This window comes from Heptranchias perlo, chromosome 9 (assembly GCF_035084215.1).
Source record: "Heptranchias perlo isolate sHepPer1 chromosome 9, sHepPer1.hap1, whole genome shotgun sequence".
Lineage (NCBI taxonomy): Eukaryota > Metazoa > Chordata > Chondrichthyes > Hexanchiformes > Hexanchidae > Heptranchias > Heptranchias perlo.
The window spans coordinates 248,064-273,648 of NC_090333.1; the positions used below are offsets into that span (position 1 = coordinate 248,064).

The 25,585-nt window shown below is 50.5% G+C and overlaps 1 protein-coding gene across 8 annotated transcripts in view; it reads left to right on the forward strand.

The window, feature by feature from the left end:
• The first annotated feature begins 377 nt into the window (after window positions 1-377).
• The window catches only part of rnpc3 (RNA-binding region (RNP1, RRM) containing 3), a 58,288-nt gene continuing 33,080 nt past the window's right edge, over window positions 378-25,585 (forward strand). For 7 of the 8 annotated variants that reach the window (XR_010963808.1, XR_010963806.1, XR_010963809.1 and 4 more), the window contains exons 1-8: window positions 1,134-1,247; window positions 1,751-1,913; window positions 8,107-8,154; window positions 10,350-10,468; window positions 18,140-18,229; window positions 22,641-22,752; window positions 23,510-23,578; window positions 25,330-25,466. Coding sequence is in view for 4 of the 8 variants with exons in the window: in XM_067989775.1 (XP_067845876.1) it covers window positions 1,755-1,913; window positions 8,107-8,154; window positions 10,350-10,468; window positions 18,140-18,229; window positions 22,641-22,752; window positions 23,510-23,578; window positions 25,330-25,466 (734 nt within the window). In the remaining 4 variants the exon portion in view is untranslated. Of the gene's footprint in view, window positions 437-1,133; window positions 1,248-1,750; window positions 1,914-8,106; window positions 8,155-10,349; window positions 10,469-18,139; window positions 18,230-22,640; window positions 22,753-23,509; window positions 23,579-25,329; window positions 25,467-25,585 lie in introns of those variants that run through there. The other variant, XR_010963807.1, reaches the window with a different exon arrangement.

Sequence of the window (25,585 nt, forward strand, 5' to 3'; positions counted from 1 at the left end):
CTGAGGTTGTGACAGGCGCTATAGAAATGCAAGTCTTTCATTGTTTTATTATTTATTCTCCTCCTTCTTGGATATTGTTTATCCTTTGGCCGCAAGAGCCATCAGAATATTTTCTAGCTTTAAGATTCACTGAAATCTTTATTTACACAAAGAGATCTATATTTAGTGTAAATATTACACAGTGATATTTAAACGTTTCTTTCCAGTACCGAGCTCTCTGTGTTTGGACTTGTCTTTGAATATCTCACTGAGGGATGAGCCAGGCTCTGCACCACGTGGTCCCTCCGCCCTCACTGGGCGGGGCCTCCGCCCTCACTGGGCGGGGCCTCCGCCCCCCCCCCCCCCCCGCTCACCCATTGGTTGCTCATCCGAGCGCCTCCAGCGGGACGTAAGGCGCACGCGCGCACTGGAGCAGAGCTCCGCGGATCCGCTTCCGGTGAGTGAGGGAATCAGGGAGAACCTGAGGAGGGGGAGAGGAGAATGAGGGAGGAGGGAGAGAGGATGTGAGGGAGGAGGGAGAGGAGAATGAGGGAGGAGGGAGAGGAGAATGAGGGAGGAGGGAGAGTGGAGGGAGGGGAGGAGAGTGGAGGGAGGAGAGGAGAGTGGAGGGAGGAGAGGAGAGTGGAGGGAGGGGAGGAGAGTGGAGGGAGGGGAGGAGAGTGGAGGGAGGGGAGGAGAGTGGAGGGAGGGGGGGAGAGAGGAGAGTGGAGGGAGGGGGGGATGGAGGAGGGAGGGGAGGAGAGGAGAATGAGGGAGGAGGGAGAGGAGAATGAGGGAGGAGGGAGAGAGGAGAATGAGGGAGGAGGGAGAGAGGATGTGAGGGAGGGAGAGAGAGAGTGTGGAAGGAGGGAGAGAGAGAGTGTGGAAGGAGGGAGGGATGGATGGAGGAGGGAGGGATGGATGGAGGAGGGAGGGAAGGAAGGAGAGGAGATGTGGAGGGAGGGATGGATGGAGGAGGGAGGGAAGGAGAGGAGATGTGGAGGGAGGGATGGATGGAGGAGGGAGGGAAGGAGAGGAGATGTGGAGGGAGGGATGGATGGAGGAGGGAGGGAAGGAGAGGAGATGTGGAGGGAGGGATGGATGGAGGAGGGAGGGAAGGAGAGGAGATGTGGGGGGGGGACAGAGGGAGGCACAAACACATCCTCCCTCCACCAATCCCTTCAGTGTTACTTCATTGGCTGTAAAGTGCTTTGGCAGTTGCTGCATTCATGAAAGGCATTGTAGAAATTCAAGTTCTTTATAATAAGGTACTTGAAAACTCCCGGTCACGCCATCATAGATGTAATAACCACATAGTACTTACATTGACACAGATGATTCTGGGATTTTAACACATTATAGTTCTGTATTCAGGTTGATCACACCTTTGAATCCTTTCCGATGCCCCGTGTAATTGTGGTGTCCGATGCCCCGTGTAATTGCGGCGCCCGGTGACCGATGCCCGGTGTAATTGCGGCGCCCGGTGCCCGATGCCCCGTGTAATTGCGGTGCCCGATGCCCCGTGTAATTGCGGCGCTCGATGCCCCGTGTAATTGCGGCGCTCGATGCCCCGTGTAATTGTGGCGCCCGATGCCCCGTGTAATTGCGGCGCCCGGTGTCCGATGCCCCGTGTAATTGCGGCGCCCGGTGTCCGATGCCCCGTGTAATTGCGGCGCACGGTGTCCGATGCCCCGTGTAATTGCGGCGCACGGTGTCCGATGCCCCGTGTAATTGCGGTGACCGATGCCCTGTGTTTTTTTTGCATCCTCAGTACGATGGCTGCTGCTGCCACAGAGAATGTCCTTCAGACCAAGAGCAGCCGGACGATTCTGGTGCGGCATCTTCCCGCTGAGCTAACGCGGAACGAGAAGGAGGAGCTACTGAAATATTTCGGAGCGCTATCAGTGCGAGTTTTATCAGACAAAGGAAGACTGGTATGAACACAACAAAAGTGGCTTAACTACTGTAGAAGGGTGCTGTTTGTTCATCCTCACTCATATTCATAACAACGTATAGTCTCTCTCTTTTAAACCTTAGGGTATGGTCGTGTAGTGGTTGCGTTACTAGACTGGTAATACATAGGACTGGACTAATAATTCATCAATCCTACCATGAATTTGAATTCAGTTTTTAAAAAAAAAAATCCTGGAAATAAATAGCTGGTATCAGTAGAAGTGACTATGACTGTCGTAAAAACCCGACTAGTTCACTAATATCCCTTTAGAGACGGAAACCTGCCGTCCTTACTGGGTCTGGGCCTATACTAGGTGTCAGCCGTGGCTCAGTGGGTAGCACACTTGCCTCTCAGTCAGAAGGTCGTGGGTTCAAGTCCCACTCCAGAGAATTGAGCACATAATCCAGGCTGACACTCCGGTGTAATACTGAGGGAGTGCTGCACTGTCGGAGGGTCGGTACTGAGGGAGTGTGGCACTGTCGGAGGGTCAGTACTGAGGGAGTGTGGCACTGTCGGAGGGTCAGTACTGAGGGAGTGCTGCACTGTCGGAGGGTCGGTACTGAGGGAGTGTGGCACTGTCAGAGGGTCGGTACTGAGGGAGTGCGGCACTGTCGGAGGGTCGGTACTGAGGGAGTGTGGCACTGTCAGAGGGTCGGTACTGAGGGAGTGCGGCACTGTCGGAGGGTCGGTACTGAGGGAGTGTGGCACTGTCGGAGGGTCGGTACTGAGGGAGTGTGGCACTGTCGGAGGGTCAGTACCAAGGGAGTGCGGCACTGTCGGAGGGTCGGTACCAAGGGAGTGCGGCACTGTCAGAGGGTCGGTACCAAGGGAGTGTGGCACTGTCGGAGGGTCGGTACCAAGGGAGTGTGGCACTGTCAGAGGGTCGGTACCGAGGGAGTGCGGCACTGTCGGAGGGTCGGTACCAAGGGAGTGTGGCACTGTCGGAGGGTCGGTACCAAGGGAGTGTGGCACTGTCGGAGGGGCAGTACTGAGGGAGTGTGGCACTGTCGGAGGGTCGGTACTGAGGGAGTGTGGCACTGTCGGAGGGTCGGTACTGAGGGAGTGTGGCACTGTCGGAGGGTCGGTACTGAGGGAGTGCTGCACTGTCGGAGGGTCGGTACCGAGGGAGTGTGGCACTGTCGGAGGGTCGGTACTGAGGGAGTGCGGCACTGTCGGAGGGTCGGTACCGAGGGAGTGTGGCACTGTCGGAGGGTCGGTACCAAGGGAGTGTGGCACTGTCAGAGGGTCGGTACCAAGGGAGTGTGGCACTGTCGGAGGGTCGGTACCAAGGGAGTGCGGCACTGTCAGAGGGTCGGTACCGAGGGAGTGTGGCACTGTCGGAGGGTCGGTACTGAGGGAGTGCGGCACTGTCGGAGGGTCGGTACCGAGGGAGTGCGGCACTGTCGGAGGGTCAGTACTGAGGGAGTGTGGCACTGTCGGAGGGTCAGTACTGAGGGAGTGCGGCACTGTCGGAGGGTCAGTACTGAGGGAGTGCGGCACTGTCGGAGGGTCGGTACTGAGGGAGTGTGGCACTGTCGGAGGGTCAGTACTGAGGGAGTGTGGCACTGTCGGAGGGTCAGTACTGAGGGAGTGTGGCACTGTCGGAGGGTCAGTACTGAGGGAGTGCTGCACTGTCGGAGGGTCAGTACTGAGGGAGTGCGGCACTGTCGGAGGGTCAGTACTGAGGGAGTGCGGCACTGTCGGAGGGTCAGTACTGAGGGAGTGCCGCACTGTCGGAGGGTCAGTACTGAGGGAGTGCGGCACTGTCAGAGGGTCGGTACTGAGGGAGTGCTGCACTGTCGGAGGGTCAGTACTGAGGGAGTGCTGCACTGTCGGAGGGTCGGTACTGAGGGAGTGCGGCACTGTCAGAGGGTCGGTACTGAGGGAGTGCTGCACTGTCGGAGGGTCAGTACTGAGGGAGTGCGGCACTGTCGGAGGGTCAGTACTGAGGGAGTGTGGCACTGTCGGAGGGTCGGTACTGAGGGAGTGCGGCACTGTCAGAGGGTCGGTACTGAGGGAGTGCTGCACTGTCGGAGGGTCAGTACTGAGGGAGTGCCGCACTGTCGGAGGGTCAGTACTGAGGGAGTGTGGCACTGTCGGAGGGTCGGTACCGAGGGAGTGCGGCACTGTCGGAGGGTCAGTACTGGGGGAGTGCGGCACTGTCGGAGGGTCAGTACTGGGGGAGTGCGGCACTGTCGGAGGGTCAGTACTGGGGGAGTGCTGCACTGTCGGAGGGGCAGTACTGAGGGAGTGCGGCACTGTCAGAGGTGCCACTTTTTGGATGAGACGTTAAACTGAGGCCCCGTCTGCCCCCACAGGTGGATGTAAAAGATCCCATGGCACTAGTTTGAAGAAGAGCAGGGGAGTTCTCCCCGATGTCCTGGCCAGTATGTTTCCCTCAATCAACACCTTTTTAAAAAAAAAATAACACAGATCACCTGGTCATTATCACATTACTGTTTGTGGGATCTTGCTGTGCCCTAATTGGCTGCTGCGTTTTCTGCATTACAACAGTGACTACAAAAGTACTTCATTGGCTGTGAAGCGCTTTGGGACGTCCTGAGGTCGTGAAAGGCACTGTATTAATGCAAGTTATTTCTTTGACCCCAGTACCACACCTTAACTGCCCTCTGAAGTGGCCACTCACTTGATACCCGCTAACAGCGGTTCAGGGAGAAGGCCCAGCACCACCTTCTCAGGGCAACTAGGGATGGGCAATAAATGCCGGCCTTGCCAGCGATGCCCACATGCCGAGTATGAATAAATCTTGTGATCAGAGAGGGGCACGCCAGTTTGCTGCAAACGCACTTGGTACAGGCTCAGTGCAGTCCTGATGCACAGAACCAGCTGCCAACAAAATGCTTTTGATAGTTTTCATAGTTTCTAACAGCAAGGTTTAAAGGGGAAAGTTTATGAATACATTGAATTACATAGAATTTACAGCACAGAAGCAGGCCATTCGGCCCATCTGGTCCATGCCGGTGTTTATGCTCCACATGAGCCTCCTCCCTCCCTACTTCATCTCACCCTATCAGCATATCCTTCTATTCCTTTCTCCCTCGTGTTTATCGAGCGTCCCCTTAAATGCATCTATTCTATTTGCCTCAACCACTCCTTGTGGTAGCGAGTTCCACATTCTCACCACTCTCTGGGTAAAGAAGCTTCTCCTGAATTTGTTATTGGATTTATTAGTGACTATCTTATGTTGATGCCTCCCCTGCAAGTGGAAACATTTTCTCCACGTCTACCCTATCAAACCCTTTCATTATCTTAATGACCTCTATCAGGTCACCCCTCAGTCTTCTCTTTTCTAGTGAAAAGAGTCCCATACTGTTCAGTCTTTCCCAATATTTTTGCTGCCACCCATTTGGTCAGTCCTTCCTTCGTTTTTTTGTTAAGAGTTTCACCTGAAAATAATCATCCACTTTAAGTAGTTTTTTTTCTCAATGGTGAGAAACTAGAAATTGTGAAGAAGCAATCAGATTTAGGAGGTGCATGTACACAAATCACTGACATGGCTTGGGTCTGGGCCAACATAGACTGACATGGCTTAGGTCTGGGCTAACATAGGCTGACATGGCTCAGGTCTGGGCTAACATAGACTGACATGGCTCAGGTCTGGGCTAAACATAGACTGACATGGCTTAGATCTGGGCTAACATGCTGACATGGCTTTGGTCTGGGCTAACATAGACTGACATGGCTCAGGTCTGGGCTAAACATAGACTGACATGGCTTAGATCTGGGCTAACATGCTGACATGGCTCAGGTCTGGGCTAACACATACTGACATGGCTTAGGTCTGGGCTAATATAGACTGACACGGATCAACCGGATTGGGGCTGGGCTAGCATATACTGACACGGGTTAGGAATGGGCTAGCATATACTGACACGGGTTAGGAATGGGCTAGCATATACTGACACGGGTTAGGAATGGGCTAGCATATACTGACACGGGTTAGGAATGGGCTAGCATATACTGACACGGTTTTAGAATGGGCTAGCATATACAGACACTGTTTTGGAATGGGCTAGCATATACAGACATGGTTTTGGAATGGGCAAGCATATACAGACACTGTTTTGGAATGGGCTAGCATATACAGACATGGTTTTGGAATGGGCTAGCATATACTGACACGGTTTTGGAATGGGCTAGCATATACAGACATGGTTTTGGAATGGGCAAGCATATACTGACACGGTTTTGGAATGGGCTAGCATATACTGACACGGTTTTGGAATGGGCTAGCATATACTGACACGGTTTTGGAATGGGCTAGCATATACAGATATGGTTTTGGAATGGGCAAGCATATACAGACACTGTTTTGGAATGGGCTAGCATATACTGACACGGTTTTGGAATGGGCTAGCATATACTGACACGGTTTTGGAATGGGCTAGCATATACTGACACGGTTTTAGAATGGACTAGCATATACTGACACGGTTTTGGAATGGGCTAGCATATACTGACACGGTTTTGGAATGGGCTAGCATATACAGACACTGTTTTGGAATGGGCTAGCATATACTGACACGGTTTTGGAATGGGCTAGCATATACTGACACTGTTTTGGAATGGGCTAGCATATACTGACACGGGTTAGGAATGGGCTAGCATATACTGACACGGGTTAGGAATGGGCTAGCATATACAGACACGGTTTTGGAATGGGCTAGCATATACTGACACTGTTTTGGAATGGGCTAGCATATACTGACACGGGTTAGGAATGGGCTAGCATATACTGACACGGGTTAGGAATGGGCTAGCATATACAGACACGGTTTTGGAATGGGCTAGCATATACTGACACTGTTTTGGAATGGGCTAGCATATACTGACACGGGTTAGGAATGGGCTAGCATATACTGACACGGGTTAGGAATGGACTAGCATATACTGACACGGTTTTGGAATGGGCTAGCATATACAGACACGGTTTTGGAATGGGCTAGCATATACTGACACTGTTTTGGAATGGGCTAGCATATACAGACACGGTTTTGGAATGGGCTAGCATATACTGACACTGTTTTGGAATGGGCTAGCATATACAGACACGGGTTAGGAATGGGCTAGCATATACAGACACGGTTTTGGAATGGGCTAGCATATACAGACACGGTTTTGGAATGGGCTAGCATATACTGACACTGTTTTGGAATGGGCTAGCATATACAGACACGGGTTAGGAATGGGCTACCATATACAGACACGGTTTTGGAATGGGCTAGCATATACAGACACGGGTTAGGAATGGGCTAGCATATACAGACACGGTTTTGGAATGGGCTAGCATATACTGACACGGGTTAGGAATGGGCTAGCATATACTGACACTGTTTTGGAATGGGCTAGCATATACTGACACGGGTTAGGAATGGGCTAGCATATACAGACACTGTTTTGGAATGGGCTACCATATACTGACACGGTTTTGGAATGGGCTACCATATACTGACACGGTTTTGGAATGGGCTAGCATATACAGACACGGGTTAGGAATGGGCTAGCATATACAGACACTGTTTTGGAATGGGCTACCATATACTGACACGGTTTTGGAATGGGCTAGCATATACAGACACGGGTTAGGAATGGGCTAGCATATACAGACACTGTTTTGGAATGGGCTACCATATACTGACACTGTTTTGGAATGGGCTAGCATATACAGACACGGTTTTGGAATGGGCTAGCATATACAGACACTGTTTTGGAATGGGCTACCATATACTGACACGGTTTTGGAATGGGCTAGCATATACAGACACTGTTTTGGAATGGGCTAGCATATGCAGACACTGTTTTGGAATGGGCTAGCATATACAGACACGGTTTTGGAATGGGCTAGCATATACAGACACTGTTTTGGAATGGGCTAGCATATGCAGACACTGTTTTGGAATGGGCTAGCATATACAGACACTGTTTTGGAATGGGCTAGCATATACAGACACGGTTTAGGAATGGGCTAGCATATACTGACACGGGTTCGGACTGGACTGGTGATTACATGCACTGACACGCTCTGTCCTGGTTCGGGGTTGTGTCAAGACAGATCCTTTGGGGGGTGAGGTAACGATATTCCTGATTTAAGTAGCAAGAAAAACATTCTATTTTCAGAACACCGATCATTTGACAATGTTTTTCTTTTGCAGAAACGTACAGCTTTTGCTACTTTTTCATCTGCCCAGGCAGCAGCAAAGGTAGGCCATACGTTAAACACTGTGTGCTTACCGGGAGCTCGAGTTTGAGATGGTTCAGGAATGGCCTGTTAAGATCTCTATCGGTAGGAATGTGGCTATATTCGAGTGTTAATCCTTCCACAGTTCCAATTGTCTCAGTAAATGAGAAGGACACAAAGAACAAAATGATGAGGTGAGGTCTCTCTCTCGCGCTGGCAGCAAGGGTTCAATGTGAAATGAGTTTGGCCGGTCTCAATCCAGTTTATGTGGGAATGGGACCCCTAGCACAAGGCTGACCTTGATTTAGTCATTTCAATCAGAAGATTAACACACTGGTGCTGTGGTGGGGAGGCGTAGAACTCTTCTGCCTTTGGGACTGAGATGCGTTATTGGGGAAAATGTGAGGGAGCGTTACCTTGTATCTAATATAGATGTCAGCCGTGGCTCAGTGGGTAGCACTCTCGCCTCTGAGTCAGCAGGTTCTGGGTTCAAGTCCCGCTCCAGAAACTTGGGCACATAATCTAAGCTGACACTCCCAGCGCAGTCCTGACTGAGCGCTGCACTGTCGGAGGGGCCGTCTTTCGGATGAGTCTTTAAACTGAAGCCTCGGGTGGACGTGAAAGAAATAGGCCCACCGCTGCCTTCTCAAGGGGCAACTCGGGATGGGCAATAAATGCCGGCCTTGCCAGCGATGCCCACATCCCCAGAATGAATAGTAAAAACAAAATCCGCAGCCGTGGGCACTGGCCGGGGACAGGATGTGAAGCCGCTCGGTGCCTGCTCGCGCACACAGGGAGGAGGCCGACCCGACTGTGGTACCAGAGCGCACTCGTGAGCCAATCCCCGATCAGGAGGCAATGCCTTGAGAAGGGAGACTGGAGAAGCTGGGATTGTTCTCCTTAGAGCAGAGAAGGTTAAGGGGAGATTTAATAGAGGCGTTCAAAATCATGAAGGGGTTTTTGATGGTGAGTAAGGAAGAAACTGTTTCCAGTGGCAGGAGGGTCGGTAACCAGAGGACGCAGATTCTAGGAAATTGGCGAAAGAAAAAGAGGGGAGATGAGAATGTTATTTTTACGCGGCGAGTTGTTCTGATCTGGAATGCGCTGCCTGAAAGGGCGGTGGAAGCAGATTCAATAATAAATTTCAAAAGGGAATTGAATAAATACTTGAAGGGGAAAAAATTTGTAGGGCTATGGGGAAAGAGCAGGGGGAATGGGACTAATTGGATAGCTCTTTCAAAGAGCCAGCACAGGCTCGATGGGCCGAATGGCCTCCTTCTGTGCTGTGACATTCTATGATTCTAGATAAAAACAGAAAATGCTGCAAACACTCAGCAGGTCAGGCGGCATCTGTAGAGAGAGAAACATGGTTAGAGTTTCAGCTCGATGACCTTTCATCAGATCTGGTACGTCATTGACCTGAAACATTAACCCTGTTTCTCTCTCCACTACCTGACCTGCTGAGTGTTAACGATATTCTCTGTTTTTATTTCAGATTTCCAGCATTCGCCGTATTTTGCCTTATGATTCCAGACAGTTGATTTAAACGAGGAATATTAAAGCGAGATTAGATATGGTGACATGTGAAGAGTGCCAGCAACAGACTCGATGGGCCAAATGGCCTGTTTCTGTACTGTAACAATCAAGGATTCGATGTATTTGTCACTTTGGACACATCTCCTACCCTTCCGGCTGTCAGGTAAACTGCTGACCGATAGTCCAAGGTCGAGGGTTATTTAGAGACTAATTCCCTTTATGGTTGAACGTTGTAATTTGCAAGTCACCAAATTTAGAGAGGTCTCTTCAAACGACTCCTGGCCTCTTGCACATCCCCCATTTCCTCCGCCCCACCATTGGCGGCCGTGCCTTCAGCTGCCGAGGCCCCGAGCTCTGGAATTCCCTCCCTAAACCTCTCCGTCTCTCTCTCCTCCTTTAAGATGCTCCTTAAAACCTACCTCTTTGACCAAGCTTTTGGTCACCTGTCCTAATGTCTCCTTGTGTGACTCGGTGTCAGATTTTGTCTGATTTACGCTCCTGTGAAGCACCCTGGGACGTTAAAGGCGCTATATAAATGCAAGTTGTTGTTGACGTGAACCTTTCAGTCCCCTTGGTCATAGAACTAAACAGAGAAACGGCCACTCTTTGCGTGTTGTGTCTGTAGTCTGACTCGAGGGAGTGAATGCAGTGTTGAGTTACTCTGTAATGTGCTATTTTCAGGCTCTGACCAGGTTGCACCAGTTAAGATGCCTGGGCCACACTTTGGTGGTGGAGTTTGCGAAGGAGCAGGAGCATGTAGAACTTCTGGACCAACCGCTATTCTCCGACAAAAGCAAACTGTACGTACTTCGTAATCAATCATTTCAGTATCTGCCGACTGACAGCTGTGGTGTGCAGTGTACCGGGGACGGGTGTGAGTGGGTTAGATGCTGGCCTTTCACCTCTTGAGATCTGGGCTCAAATGCACCCCAGCTCAGATATTGGGCCTCTGGCTGTGAGGGGCTCCTTCCTACCCTGACATGAGACGGGCTCTTAATCGGGTGTCAGCCGTGGCCCAGTGGGCAGCGTTCTCGCCTCTGAGTCAGAAGGTCGTGGGTTCAAGTCCTACTCCAGAGACTTGAGCACAAAATCCAGGCCGACACTCCCAGTACAGCGCCGAGGGAGGGGCCGCGCCGAGGGAGCGCTGCGCCGTCGGGCGGAGGCGAAAGATCCCACGGCCACTATTTCGAAGAGGAGCAGGGGGAGTCCTCCCCGGTGTCCTGGCCAATGTTTATCCCTCAACCAACATCACTAAACCAGATTATCTGGTCATTATCACATTTCTGTTTGTGGGGTCTTGCTGTGCGCAAATCGGCTGCCCTGTTTCCGACATTACAACAGTGACCACACTTTAAAAAGTATTTCACTGGCTGTAAACCACTTTGGGACGCGTGCGAGGTCATGAAAAGCGCTATATAAATGCAAGTTCGTTCTTTTATCGAATTCCTAGTGGGACGGCAGCACGCAAACTCTTTCCAATTAGATATGATTTGGCAGTCTCACTCTGTTTCCACAGGAGGGCAGCAAAGGGTGGTCTGAGGTTGGAGCAGAGCGAGGGGGAGAGCTTCACTACGTCACCTTGCTGTGCAATCTGTCCCTCACCTCAGTGCCTGAAAGAGTTCTGTGCCCCAGGCCCTCACCATCCCTCCCTCCCTCACCTTATCTCTGTAACCTCCTTCAGCCCTACACCCCTCCCTATCTCTGTAACCTCCTTCAGCCCCACACCCCTCCCCATCTCTGTAACCCCCTCCAGCCCAACACCCCTCCCCATCTCTGTAACCCCCTCCAGCCCAACACCCCTCCCTATCTCTGTAACCCCCTCCAGCCCCACACCCCTCCCCATCTCTGTAACCCCCTCCAGCCCAACACCCCTCCCCATCTCTGTAACCCCCTCCAGCCCAACACCCCTCCCTATCTCTGTAACCCCCTCCAGCCCCACACCCCTCCCCATCTCTGTAACCTCCCCCAGCCCTACACCCCTCCCTATCTCTGTAACCCCCTCCAGCCCCACACCCCTCCCCATCTCTGTAACCTCCTCCAGCCCGACACCCCTCCCTATCTCTGTAACCTCCTCCAGCCCGACACCCCTCCCTATCTCTGTAACCCCCTCCAGCCCAACACCCCTCCCTATCTCTGTAACCCCCTCCAGCCCAACACCCCTCCCTATCGCTGTAACCCCCTCCAGCCCTACACCCCTCCCTATCGCTGTAACCTCCTCCAGCCCAACACCCCTCCCTATCTCTGTAACCCCCTCCAGCCCTACACCTCTCCCTATCTCTGTAACCCCCTCCAGCCCAACACCCCTCCCTATCGCTGTAACCCCCTCCAGCCCTACACCCCTCCCTATCGCTGTAACCTCCTCCAGCCCAACACCCCTCCCTATCTCTGTAACCCCCTCCAGCCCGACACCCCTCCCTATCTCTGGAACCCCCTCCAGCCCAACACCCCTCCCTATCGCTGTAACCCCCTCCAGCCCTACACCCCTCCCTATCGCTGTAACCTCCTCCAGCCCAACACCCCTCCCTATCTCTGTAACCTCCTCCAGCCCAACACCCCTCCCTATCTCTGGAACCCCCTCCAGCCCTACACCCCTCCCTATCTCTGTAACCTCCTCCAGCCCAACACCCCTCCCTATCTCTGTAACCTCCTCCAGCCCTACACCCCTCCCTATCTCTGTAACCCCCTCCAGCCCTACACCCCTCCCTATCTCTGTAACCCCCTCCAGCCCTACACCCCTCCAGCCCGACACCCCTCCCTATCTCTGTAACCCCCTCCAGCCCTACACCCCTCCCTATCTCTGTAACCCCCTCCAGCCCGACACCCCTCCCTATCTCTGTAACCCCCTCCAGCCCAACACCCCTCCCTATCTCTGTAACCTCCTCCAGCCCTACACCCCTCCCTATCTCTGTAACCCCCTCCAGCCCTACACCCCTCCCTATCTCTGTAACCCCCTCCAGCCCTACACCCCTCCAGCCCGACACCCCTCCCTATCTCTGTAACCCCCTCCAGCCCTACACCCCTCCCTATCTCTGTAACCCCCTCCAGCCCTACACCCCTCCAGCCCTACACCCCTCCAGCCCTACACCCCTCCCTATCCCTGTAACCTCCTCCAGCCCTACACCCCTCCAGCCCTACACCCCTCCCGATCTCTGTAACCCCCTCCAGCTCTACACCCCTCCCTATCTCTGTAACCCCCTCCAGCCCGACACCCCTCCCCATCTCTGTAACCTCCTCCAGCCCTACACCCCTCCCCATCTCTGTAACCTCCTCCAGCCCTACACCCCTCCCTATCTCTGTAACCCCCTCCAGCCCGACACCCCTCCCTATCTCTGTAACCCCCTCCAGCCCGACACCCCTCCCTATCTCTGTAACCTCCTACAACCCTCTGAGATCTCTGCGTTCCTCCAATTCTGGCCTCTTGTCCATCCCCCACTCTATTTGCTGCAACATCGGCCGTGCCTTCAGCTGCCTGGGCCCGAAGCTCTGGAATTCCCTCCCTAAACCTCTCCCCCTCTCCCCTTCTCTCTCCTCCTTTAAGACCCTCCTTAAAACCCACCTCTTTGACCAAGCTTTTGGTCTCCTGTCCTAATATCTCCTTATGTGGCTCGGTGTCAAATATTGTCTGATTTACTCTCCTGTGAAGCGCCTTGGGCCGTTTTACTCTGTTAAAGGGGCTAATAAGCGCAAAATGTAGGAATGTTCCAACCAAAAAATAAATGATTAATAAAAGAAGGGTTTCAGGAGGTCATGTTTGGGCCACAGACTGTCTATTAAACAGCTGAACAGATGTGCTGAGATGGGATTCTGTTACATTCACTGCGGTTGGGAGGCTGCACATTTGTACAAGTTCCTTTGTCATCAGACAGATAGTGAATTATTATAAATGGTCAAATGTTTTGTCACAACTTTGATTTTTTTTAAAAAGGTTAAGACACAATCGTGACATACTTACATGTCAGATCTGAGACATTACTACGATAGATCCCCCGTATCAGCCAGGTATCAACTGTGGCTCAGTGGGTCATTCTCTCACCTCTGAGTCAGAAGGTTGTGGGTTCAAGTCCCACTCCAGAGACCTGAGCACAAAATCCAGGCTGACACTCCCAGTGCAGTACTGAGGGAGCGCTGCACTGTCGGAGGGGCAGTACTGAGGGAGCGCTGCACTGTCGGAGGGGCAGTACTGAGGGAGCGCTGCACTGTCGGAGGGTCAGTACTGAGGGAGTGCTGCACTGTCGGAGGGGCAGTACTGAGGGAGCGCTGCACTGTCGGAGGGGCAGTACTGAGGGAGTGCTGCACTGTCGGAGGGGCAGTACTGAGGGAGTGCTGCACTGTCGGAGGGGCAGTACTGAGGGAGCGCTGCACTGTCGGAGGGTCAGTACTGAGGGAGTGCTGCACTGTCGGAGGGGCAGTACTGAGGGAGCGCTGCACTGTCGGAGGGGCAGTACTGAGGGAGCGCTGCACTGTCGGAGGGGCAGTACTGAGGGAGTGCTGCACTGTCGGAGGGGCAGTACTGAGGGAGCGCTGCACTGTCGGAGGGGCAGTACTGAGGGAGTGCTGCACTGTCGGAGGGGCAGTACTGAGGGAGTGCTGCACTGTCGGAGGGGCAGTACTGAGGGAGTGCTGCACTGTCGGAGGGGCAGTACTGAGGGAGTGCTGCACTGTCGGAGGGTCAGTACTGAGGCAGTGCTGCACTGTCGGAGGGTCAGTACTGAGGGAGTGCTGCACTGTCGGAGGGTCAGTACTGAGGCAGTGCTGCACTGTCGGAGGGTCAGTACTGAGGCAGTGCTGCACTGTCGGAGGGTCAGTACTGAGGCAGCGCTGCACTGTCGGAGGGTCAGTACTGAGGGAGTGTTGCACTGTCGGAGGGTCAGTACTGAGGCAGCGCTGCACTGTCGGAGGGTCAGTACTGAGGGAGCGCTGCACTGACGGAGATGCAGATAAGACATTAAACCGAGGCCCCGACTACCCTCCCAGGTGGAAGTTAAAGACCCCATGGCCACTATTTCGAAGATGAGCTGGGGACTTCTCCCACATCACTAAAAATAGATTATCTCTTCATTTATCACAATGCTGTTTGTGGGATCTTGCTGTGCGCAAATTGGCTGCCGTGTTTCCTACATTACAACAGCGACTACACTTCAGAAGTATTTAATTGGCTGTAAAGCGCTGTTACATCCACCTGAGACGGGGCCTCAGTTTAACATCTCCTCCAAAGTACAGCACCTCTGACAGTGCAGCGCTCCCTCAATACTGCACTGGGAATGTCAGCCTGGATTATGTGCTGAAGTCCCTGGAACATAAGAACATAAGAAATTGGAGCAGGAGTAGGCCAATCGGCCCCTCGAGCCTGCTCCGCCATTCAATCAGATCATGGCTGATCTGATCCCAACCACAAATCTAAAGAACACAAGAAGTAGGAGCAGGACCCGGCCTCACAGCCCCTGGGCCCTCTCCGCCACCCACAGGGCATTGACCGATCCGAACTCAGCTTCATGTCCAATTTCCTGCCCGCTCCCCATAACCCCTAATTCCCTTTACTTCTAGAAAACTGTCTATTTCTGTTTTAAATTTATCTAATGATGTAGCTTCCACAGCTTCCTGGGGCAGCAAATTCCACAGACCTACCACCCTCTGAGTGAAGAAGTTTCTCCTCATCTCAGTTTTGAAAGAGCAGCCCCTTATTCTAAGATTATGCCCCCTAGTTCTAGTTTCACCCATCTTTGGGAACATCCTTACTGCATCCACCCGATCAAGCCCCTTCACAATCTTATATGTTTCAATAAGATCGCCTCTCATTCTTCTGAACTCCAATGAGTAGAGTCCCAATCTACTCAACCTCTCCTCATATGTCCACCCCCTCATCCCCGGGATTAACCGAGTGAACCTTCTTTGTACTGCCTCAAGAGCAAGTATGTCTTTTCTTAAGTATGGACACCAAAACTGGATGCAGTATTCCAGGTGCGGTCTCACCAATACCCGATATAACTGCAGCAATACCTCGCTGTTTTTATATTCTATCCCCCTAGCAATAAAAGCCAACATTCCGTTGGCTTTCTTGATCACCTGCTGCACCTGCATACCAACTTTTTGATTTTCTTGCACTAGGACCCCCAGATCCCTTTGTACTGCAGTACTTTCCAGTCTCTCGCCATTAAGAAAATAACTTGCTCTCTGATTTTTCCTGCCAAAGTGCATAACCTCACATTTTCCAATATTATATTGCATCTGCCAAATCTCCGCCCACTCACCCAGCCTGTCTATATCCCCTTGCAGGTTTTTTATGTCCTCCTCACTCTCTACTTTCCCTCCCATCTTTGTATCATCTGCAAATTTTGATATGTTGCACTCGGTCCCCTCCTCCAAATCGTTAATATAGATTGTAAAGAGTTGGGGACCCAGCACCGACCCCTGTGGAACACCACTGGTTACTGGTTGCCAGTCCGAAAATGAACCATTTATCCCAACTCTCTGCTTCCTGTTCGATAACCAATCCTCCACCCATGCCAGAATATTACCCCCAATCCCGTGATTTTTTATCTTAAGTAATAATCTTTTATGTGGCACCTTGTCGAATGCCTTCTGGAAGTCTAAATACACTATGTCCACCCTGTACGTTATATCCTCAAAGAACTCAAGCAAATTTGTCAGACATGACTTCCCCTTCATAAAGCCATGCTGACTTTGTCCTATTAAATTATGCTTATCTGAATGTTCCGTTACTGTCTCCTTAATAATAGACTCCAAAATTTTACCCACCACAGATGTTAAGCTAACTGGCCTATAATTTCCAGCCTTCTGCCTACTATCCTTTTTAAATAACGGTGTTACATTGGCAGTTTTCCAATCTGCCGGGACCTCTCCTGAGTCCAGGGAATTTTGGAAAACTATCACCAAAGCATCCACAATCCCTACTGCCACTTCCCTCAAGACCCTAGGATGGAAGCCATCAGGTCCAGGGGATTTATCCGCTTTGAGTCCCATTATTTTACTGAGTACCATCTCCTGAGTGATTTTAATCGTATTTAGCTCCTCCCCCCGTAGAGTCCCCTGTTTGTCCAGTGTTGGGATATTCTTAGTGTCCTCTACTGTAAAGACTGAAACAAAATATTTGTTCAGCATTTTTGCCATCACCATGTTTCCCACCATTAATTTCCCGGTCTCATCCTCTAAGGGACCTACGTTTACCTTAGCCACCCTTTTTCTTTTTATATAACTATAGAAACTCTTGCTATCTGTTTTTATATTTTTTGCTAATTTCTTTTCATAATCTAACTTCCCTTTCTTAATCAATCCTTTAGTTACTTTTTGCTGTCTTTTGAAGAATTCCCAATCTTCTATCCTCCCACTAAGTTTGGCTACCTTATATGTCCTTGTTTTTAGTCGGATACTATCCTTGATTTCTTTACTTAGCCACGGATGGCTGTAATTTCTTTTACACCCTTTTTTCCTCAGTGGAATATATTTATTTTGAAAGTTGTAAAATAACTCCTTAAATGAACACCACTGCTCATGTACCGTCTTACCCTTTAATCTATTTTCCCAGTCCACTTTAATCAATTCCGCTCTCATACCATCATAGTCTCCTTTATTCAAGCTCAGTACGCTTGTTTGAGAATCAACCTTCTCACCCTCTAATTGGATATGGAATTCAGCCATGTTGTGGTCGCTCGTTCCAAGGGGATCCTTAACTAGGACATTATTAATTAATCCTGGAGTGGGACTTGAACCCACAACCTTCTGACTCCGAGGCTAGAGTGTTACCCACTGAGACACGGCTGACACCTAACAGAAAGTCAAATTTACCCACGGTTTCTGTGCAGTTTAAGCACATTTAACCAACTAGAAAGAAACAGTTTTTCTTGACTGTTGTGTTCTGTTAATTGCACATCTCCGAATAAAGCCGAGTCTCCTTTAGAAAATTCTGGAACTTGCCTGGAAGAACTTGAGTTTTGACATCAAAATTGACGTGGGTAATTTCTATTCTAAATGTTTTTTTCTTTCCTGGTTTTGTAGATCTTTGTGTATTTTAATTTGTTTCTGTTTCAATAACTTAAGTCAAATATTAGGCTCGTCACCTCAGTGGGCACTCACGTGTCGTATTAAGGGAGCGCTGTATTTATCTCAGGTGTCGTCCTGTGTGCAAGATAATAAACCAGGGTCTGTCTGTCCATCAAAGTAGACGTTCAGGATCCCAAGAAGCCGGCCGTCCTCGGTGTCTGGCCCACGTTCTTCTTTCCAATGACACCGTCAAAAAATAAAACAGATTATCCGGCCATTCATTTCATTACTGTTTATGGGATCTTGCTGTGCACAAATTGGCTGCGGTGTTCGCAGACACTGCCCTTGAAACTCGTGTGTGGAAAAACTCTCCTCTGTTTCCACGTGTTGTGACGCGGTGCTTTATAAAATGGCAGGTCTTCCTCCATTTCTTTTTTCCCCCTAATTTTTTTTTAATCTGCTTGTGTTTGTAGTGCGGATAAGACTTTGAGCAGCAAAGACGAGAAGCGGGTTCTGAAACCAAGAGTTCCAGTTATCGAAAATGGGATCGCACCGAGCCTCGGGTTAGTAGCACGACTTGAAACCGTGGGCCACCTGGAACTGGTCCAACGGTGATGTTCACTCAATTCTCCGCTAACAGCAAGATCAGATTTTAGGTGTCAGCCGTAGCTCAGTGGGCAGCACTCTCACCTCTGGGTCAGAAGGTCGTGGGTTCAAATCCCACTCCAGAGACTTGAGCCCATAATCTAGGCTGATACTCCCAGTGCGGTACCGAGGGAGTGCCGCACTGTCGGAGGGTCAGTACTGAGGGAGTGCCGCACTGTCGGAGGGTCAGTACTGAGGAGTGCTGCACTGTTGGAGGGTCAGTACTGAGGGAGTGCTGCACTGTCGGAGGGGCGGTACCGAGGGAGTGCCGCACTGTCGGAGGGTCAGTACTGAGGGAGTGCTGCACTGTCGGAGGGTCAGTACTGAGGGAGTGCTGCACTGTCGGAGGGTCAGTACTGAGGGAGTGCTGCACTGTCGGAGGGTCAGTACTGAGGGAGTGCTGCACTGTCGGAGGGTCAGTACTGAGGGAGTGCTGCACTGTTGGAGGGTCAGTACTGAGGGAGTGCTGCACTGTCGGAGGGTCAGTACTGAGGGAACGCTGCACTGTCGGAGGGGCAGTACTGAGGGAGCGCTGCACTGTCGGAGGGTCATGACTGAGGGAGCGCTGCACTGTCGGAGGGTCAGTACTGAGGGAACGCTGCACTGTCGGAGGGTCAGTGCTGAGAGAGTGCTGCACTGTCGGAGGGGCAGTACTGAGGGAGTGCTGCACTGTCGGAGGGGCAGTACTGAGAGAGCGCTGCACTGTCGGAGGGTCAGTACTGAGGGAACGCTGCACTGTCGGAGGGTCAGTACTGAGGGAACGCTGCACTGTCGGAGGGTCAGTACTGAGGGAGTGCCGCACTGTCGGAGGGTCAGTACCGAGGGAGTGCCGCACTGTCGGAGGGTCAGTACTGAGGGAGTGCCGCACTGTCGGAGGGTCAGTACCGAGGGAGCGCTGCACTGTCGGAGGGGCGGTACAGAGGGAGCGCTGCACTGTCGGAGGGGCGGTACTGAAGGAGTGCTGCACTGTCGGTGGGGAGCCATCTTTCAGATGAGCCGTTAAACCAAGGCCCCGTCTGCCCCCTCAGGTGGACGTAAAAGATCCCGTTGCACTATTTCAAAGAGCAGCAGGCCAGTTCTCCCTGTGTCCTGGGCCAAAATTTATCCCTCAACCAACATCACTAAAAAAAAACAGATTATCTGGTCATTATCACATTGTGGGAACTTGCGGTGCGCAACTTATCTGTCACGTTTCCTGCATTACAACAGTGAACACACTTCATTGGCTGTAAGGAGCTTTGGGACGTCCCGAGGTCGTGCAAGGTGCTATATAAATGCAATTTCTTTCTTTTCATATTTCCACCTCTAATGCTGATTTATTGCTGATCTCAGGGGTTTACTATCCCTGTAACCCTCCCACGCTCCTGTGATCTGTGCTTCGTCGGTGTGACATCAAGTCATGGAATCATACAGCACAGAAGGAGGCCGTTCAGCCCATCGTTCCTGTGCTGGCTCTTTGATGTGAGGTTAGAGCAGGTTGGACTAATTGGACAGCTCTTTCAAATTGTGTTTCATGCGATTGATATGATGGTGTAGGATTTATTTTAATACAGTTTCTGTCATTGGGTAAGGCAATCCTTTTGGCTTGCTGCAATTTTATCAGATTTCAGAAAACAGGTTTTTTTTTAAAAAAAAGTTATCACCGTGAGGCTGCACCGGGGGAAATGTCTTTGGATTCTGGCCTTTGCACAGCAACCCTTGGATTGATGCTGCATCCATCCAGGCCGGGTACCTGTCAAAACTTGGGCTGGCACAACTACCAGGGCTTAAAGGGTTAAATTGAAAGATCAGGTTGCATAAACTAGGCTATCGAGTATAGAGGATTAAGGGGTGATTGAATTAAAGTGTTTAAAATGATTAAAGGATGCAATAGGGTAGATAGAGAGAAACTATTTCCTCTGGTGGGGGAGAGTCCAGAACCAAGGAGGCGTAATCTTAAAATTAGAGCTCGGCCGTTCAGGGGTGATGTCAGGAAGCATTTCTTCACACAAAGGGGAGTGGAAATCTGGAAAACTCCCCCCTGCTCCCCCCCCCCCCCCAAAAAAAAAAGGGCTGTGGGTCAATTGGAGCTCTCTAGACTGAGAGCGATAGATTTTTGTTGGGAGAGGGTTTTTCGAAATATGGAGCATAAGTGGGTAAATGGGGTTGAGGTACAGATCAGCCGTGATCTGATCGAACGGCGGAGCAGGCCCGAGGGGCGTAAATTACCTCCTCCTGTTCGTACGTTCCAAACTCAACATGCACTGACATCGAGGACAAACATACGCCCAGGATTGTGCCCGCAACGTGAAATCAGTCCCCAGAGTAGTTAACAACCCCAGACACTTGGCAAAGCGTGCTCGTCATCACGATTTACCGTACAATGTATCACATACACTCTACACTAAGGCAATGTATATCAAACTAGCCAAAGCAAAATGGCAAATTTAAAACTCGAATGGTTACAGTGCCACAGTCTATCCCGCAAAATCTTCTATCTAAACTTAATATATTAAACTTACACCTTTGCCCACTAAATTCCAATGTCCACATTTATAATTGAATTGCCTATGTAAACTGCTCTGGAATTCCCTCCCTAAACCTTTCCTCCTCCCTACCTCTCTCTCCACCTTTAAGACGTTCCTTAAAACCGATCTCGTTGACCAAGCCTGCCCTAATATCTCCTTATGTGGCCCAGTGTCAAATTTTGTCCGGTTACACTCCTGTGAAGCGCCCTGGGACGTTTTACTACATTAAAGGCGCTATATAAATGCAAGTTGTTGCTGTTGTAAGCTTGTCACCCTGCAGCGCCGCCATTGGCGGGATGGGGTAGTACAGCATGACCAGTTTACATAGGCAGTTTCCATTATAAATGTGGGCCTTGGATTTTATAAAGGGAATGAATAAAAACAAGGACCTAATGTATGGGTGGTTATCATAGAATCATAGAAAGTTACGGCACAGAAGGAGGCCATTCGGCCCATCGTGTCCGTGCCGGCCGAAAAAGAACTATCCATCTTAATCCCAATTTCCAGCACTTGGCCCGTAGCCCTGTAGGTTACGGCACTTCAAGTGCATATCCAATGAGTTGAGGGTTTCTGCCTCTACCACCCTCGTCAGCTCCCCTCTAATCCTTCTACCAATTACTTTAAATCTATGCCCCCTGATCACTGATCCCTCTGCTAAGGGAAATAGGTCCTTCCTATCCACTCTATCTGGGCCCCTTATAATTTTGTACACCTCAAATAAATCACCTCTTCTCTGTTCCAATGAAAACAACCCCAGCCTGTCCAATCTTCCCTCATAGCTAAAATTCTCCACCCCTGGCAACATCCTCGTAAATCTCCTCTGTACCCTCTCTAGTGCAATCACATCTTTCCTGTAATGTGGTGACCAGAACTGTTCACAATACTCAAGCTGTGGCCCAACTGGTGTTTTATACAGTTCTAGCATAGCCTCCTGCTCTTATATTCTGTGCCATTGCTAATAAAGGAAAGTATCCCTTATGCCTTATTAACCACCTTATCTACCTGTCCTGCTACCTTCAGGGATCTGTGGACATGCACTCCAAGGTCCCTCTGTTCTTCTACATGTCTCAGTATCCTACCGTTTACTGTGCATTCCCTTGCCTTGTTTGCCCTCTCCAAATGCATTACATCACACTTCTCCGGATTGAATTCCATTTGCCACTTTTCTGCCCACCTGACCAGTCCATTGATATCTTCCTGCAGTCTACAGCTTTCTTCGCTATCAACCACAAGGCCAATTTTTGTATCATCTGCAAACTTCTTAATCATGCCCCATACAGTTAAGTCTAAATCATTGATGTAGACCACAAAAAGCAAGAGACCTAGTACTGAGCCCTGCGTAACCCCACTGAATAGAGCCTTCCATCACAAAAACACCCGTCGACCATTACCCTTTGCTTCCTGCCGCTGAGCCAATTTTGGATCCAATTTGCCACTTTCCCTTGGATCCCATCTGCCATGTGGGATCTTGTCAAAAGCCTTGCCAAAATCCATGTAGACCACATCAAACGAGCTACCCTCATCGACCCTCCTTGTTATCGCCTCAAAAAAATTTAATCAAGTTAGTCAGACACGACCTTCCCTTAACAAATCCGTGCTGACTGTCCTTGATTAACCCGTGCCTTTCTAAATGACAATTAAAACAGGCTGAATTACACCTGGTCCTATTCACTACTCCAAGAAATGGCTTATCGGTCAGCTTCCTTGTTGCCATGGGCTTGTTTAATATCTGGGTGTAGTTTTTGGCAGGTCTGTCGTTACGAAGCTGTGCGATGCTCAGTTCTGCCTTGGGGCGGGGGATTTGTCCCGTTTTGTTTTGCAGGCTGACCTTTCCCGTGAATCCGTGCCTGAAATACCTGTATCCACCGCCCACCAGCGTGATTCTGGCCAATATTGCAAACGCCATGGCAAGTGTGCCCAAGTTTTATGTGCAGGTAAAGTAATCGGTTTATAAATGTTTTTTTAACATTTCAATGCAAGGAAGTCTTTAGCATTTTGGTTTAGTTGAATTCTTAAGTTGAGAAGTGCACTTTACAAAGTCTAGTGTTTTGAAAGGGGATCAAAGTTTGTTCAGTCTTGTTTTTCATAGAATTACATACAATTTAACAGCACAAAAACAGGCCATTCGGCCCAACAGGTCTACACCGGTGTTCATGCTGCACACGAGCCTCCTCCCTCCCCTCTTCATCTCACCCTATCAGCATATCCTTCTATTCCTTTCTCCCTCATGTGTTTATCTAGCTTACCCTTAAATGCATCTACACTATTCACCTCAACCTCTCCTTGTGGTAACGAGTTCCACATTCTCACCACTCTCTGGGTAAAGAAGTTTCTCCTGAATTCCCTATTGGATTTATTAGTGACTATCTTATATTTATGGCCCCTAGTTTTGGTCTCCCCCACAAGTGGAGACATCTTCTCTCCGCCTATCCCTCAACCAACATCACTGAAAAAACAGTTTATCTGGTCACTATCACATTGCTGTTTGTGGGATCTTGCTGTGCGGAAATTGGGCTGCCGCGTTTCCGACATCACAACGGTGACTACACTTCAAAAAAAGTCCTTCATTGGCTGTGAAGCGTTTTGGGATGTCCTGAGGTCATGAAAGGTGCTGTAAAAATGCAAGTTCTTCCTTTAGAGTCAGTGGCTTGCGTTCTTATAGTACTGAACATCTTGCAATTTTACTTACAGGTCCTGCATCTGATGAACAAAATGAATTTGCCTGCTCCGTTCGGACCCATCACTACCCGCCCTCCGATGGTAATCTGCTTGATTTAGAGTCATTTTCTACGTATGAGTGGAGTGAAAATAACAATATGCGGAGAATTCGAAGCATCTGCAGAGTGTGCAAGGTTATTGAAGGGGTTTTGATAGAGTAGATGTGGAGAAACTGTGGCAGGACGGTCGATAACCAGAGGACACAGCTTTAAGATAATTGGCAAAAGAACCAGAGGCGAGATGAGAATTTTTTTTTACACAGCGAGTTGATCTGATCTGGAATGCACTGCCTGAAAGGGCGGTGGAAGCAGATTCAATAATAACTTTCAAAAGGGAATTGGATAAATACTTGAAGGGGGAAAAAATTTACAGGGCTATGGGGAAAGAGCAGGGGGAGTGGGAGTAATTGGATAGCTCTTTCAAAGAGCCAGCACAGGCACTGTGGGCCGAATGGCCTCCTTCTGGTGCTGTATGATTCCGTCTGCTGAGACTGGGGAGTTGAGCCCCACGTTTTGAGTCCAGGGTATTTTTTATTTTTGTTGCAAAAGCAGTAGGAAAAGTTTTGGAAATAAAAGCAGAAAATGCTGGGAGCCCTCAGCAGGTCAGGCAGCGTCTGCGGGGAGAGAAGCAGAGGTCAGGTCAACATTTCTGCTCAATGGCCCTTTCGTCAGAACCGTGGGATGTTTACAGATGAAGGGAGCCGGGGTTTTGGGAGGTGGGGAACAAATGACCGCAGGTGCACAGGAAAAGAAAAAAGTGAGCTGCAAAGTGATTGGGGTTGAGTTTGATTTTGGGGGACTGATCTGGGGAGCGTGTTGGTCGGGTGTCCGTTCCGGGGGGGCGGGGGGTGGTGGGGGCGACGAGAGAGGCCCCTCCCTCTCACTCCTCCAGGATTTTGAAGCCCCTGTCTCGTTTAAATTCGCCAGGCGAGCTGCGGGGGAGCCAAACGGGAGTCCCGGTTCAGCTCGCCTGGATCAAGATTGGGCCGGTGTGGCCGCCAGCAAGGTACGTCACGGTGGGGGAGGGAGAGAGGGCGTGATCGCGATCGAGATTATTTTCGTGGGCCCCGGAGGAACACCCTTGCGCAGTAATTATTCAACACTTTCCTTTGCCCGGGCCTCATCGTTTCCATGGCCTGTGGAATTGCTCAGAGTGAGCACGGCGCAGACTCCCGATCAGTGGCGATCCGGGTCTTATTTTTACATCATGATTTCCATATTAGAAGGGGCCTGTCGTCTGAATCAGGCGGGCGCTTTGGACACCTGGGGGGTAGGCCCCTTTCAAAATGGCGCCTGCGGGAGTTAACCGGGGGGGCGGTAAGGCTTCCGACCCCGTTTGCAGACCGTTACCGCCCCGTCACGCCTGGCAAAGGGCGCTCAAAATGCATCCCCATTAAATGGAGAACAGGAGATTATTAAATGGCAGAAGTGATGGCCGGGAAAGATGTAAGGAGAGAAATAAAAGACCTAATAAGAGGCCCAGAAGACGTGCGAATGGCAGAGAGGGGAGGGAAGGTTGGAGAATCCGGCAAAGCAGAGCAGGCCCCAGTGTCCCGGGAGTGAGTGAGGTGGAAGATAAAGGGCAGGTGGACACCAGGTGCACTGACCCACCCGTCGGTTGTAGGGAGTTTCTCCCCCCCCCCCCCCCCCCCCCCCCTCTCTCGAAGCGCCAGCTTCCCATCCCCGGAAGTGCCGGGTGCAGTGGTTGAGGTCATAAAGTTTTTTTAAAAAAATATTTTGAGCTAGTTTTCGTTCCGTCGCTAACGTGATGAATTCTTAAACTATCTCTGCTAGTACGAGGAATACTTTCCTGCTCCACCGCCCATGCCTCCGTTACCTCCCGAGGAGCCCCCTCTGCCAGAGGAAGAGATGGACGTCTCGAGTGAGGAAGAATCAGAGTACGAAAGTGGGAGTGAAGAGGACAAAGAGAGGTGGGTAAAACGACAAGAAGTTGCATTTATGTAGCGCCTTTAACCTGGTGAAACGTACCAGGGCACTTCACGGGAACGCAATCAGACAAAAAAAAAAACCGACATCGAGCCAAAGAAGG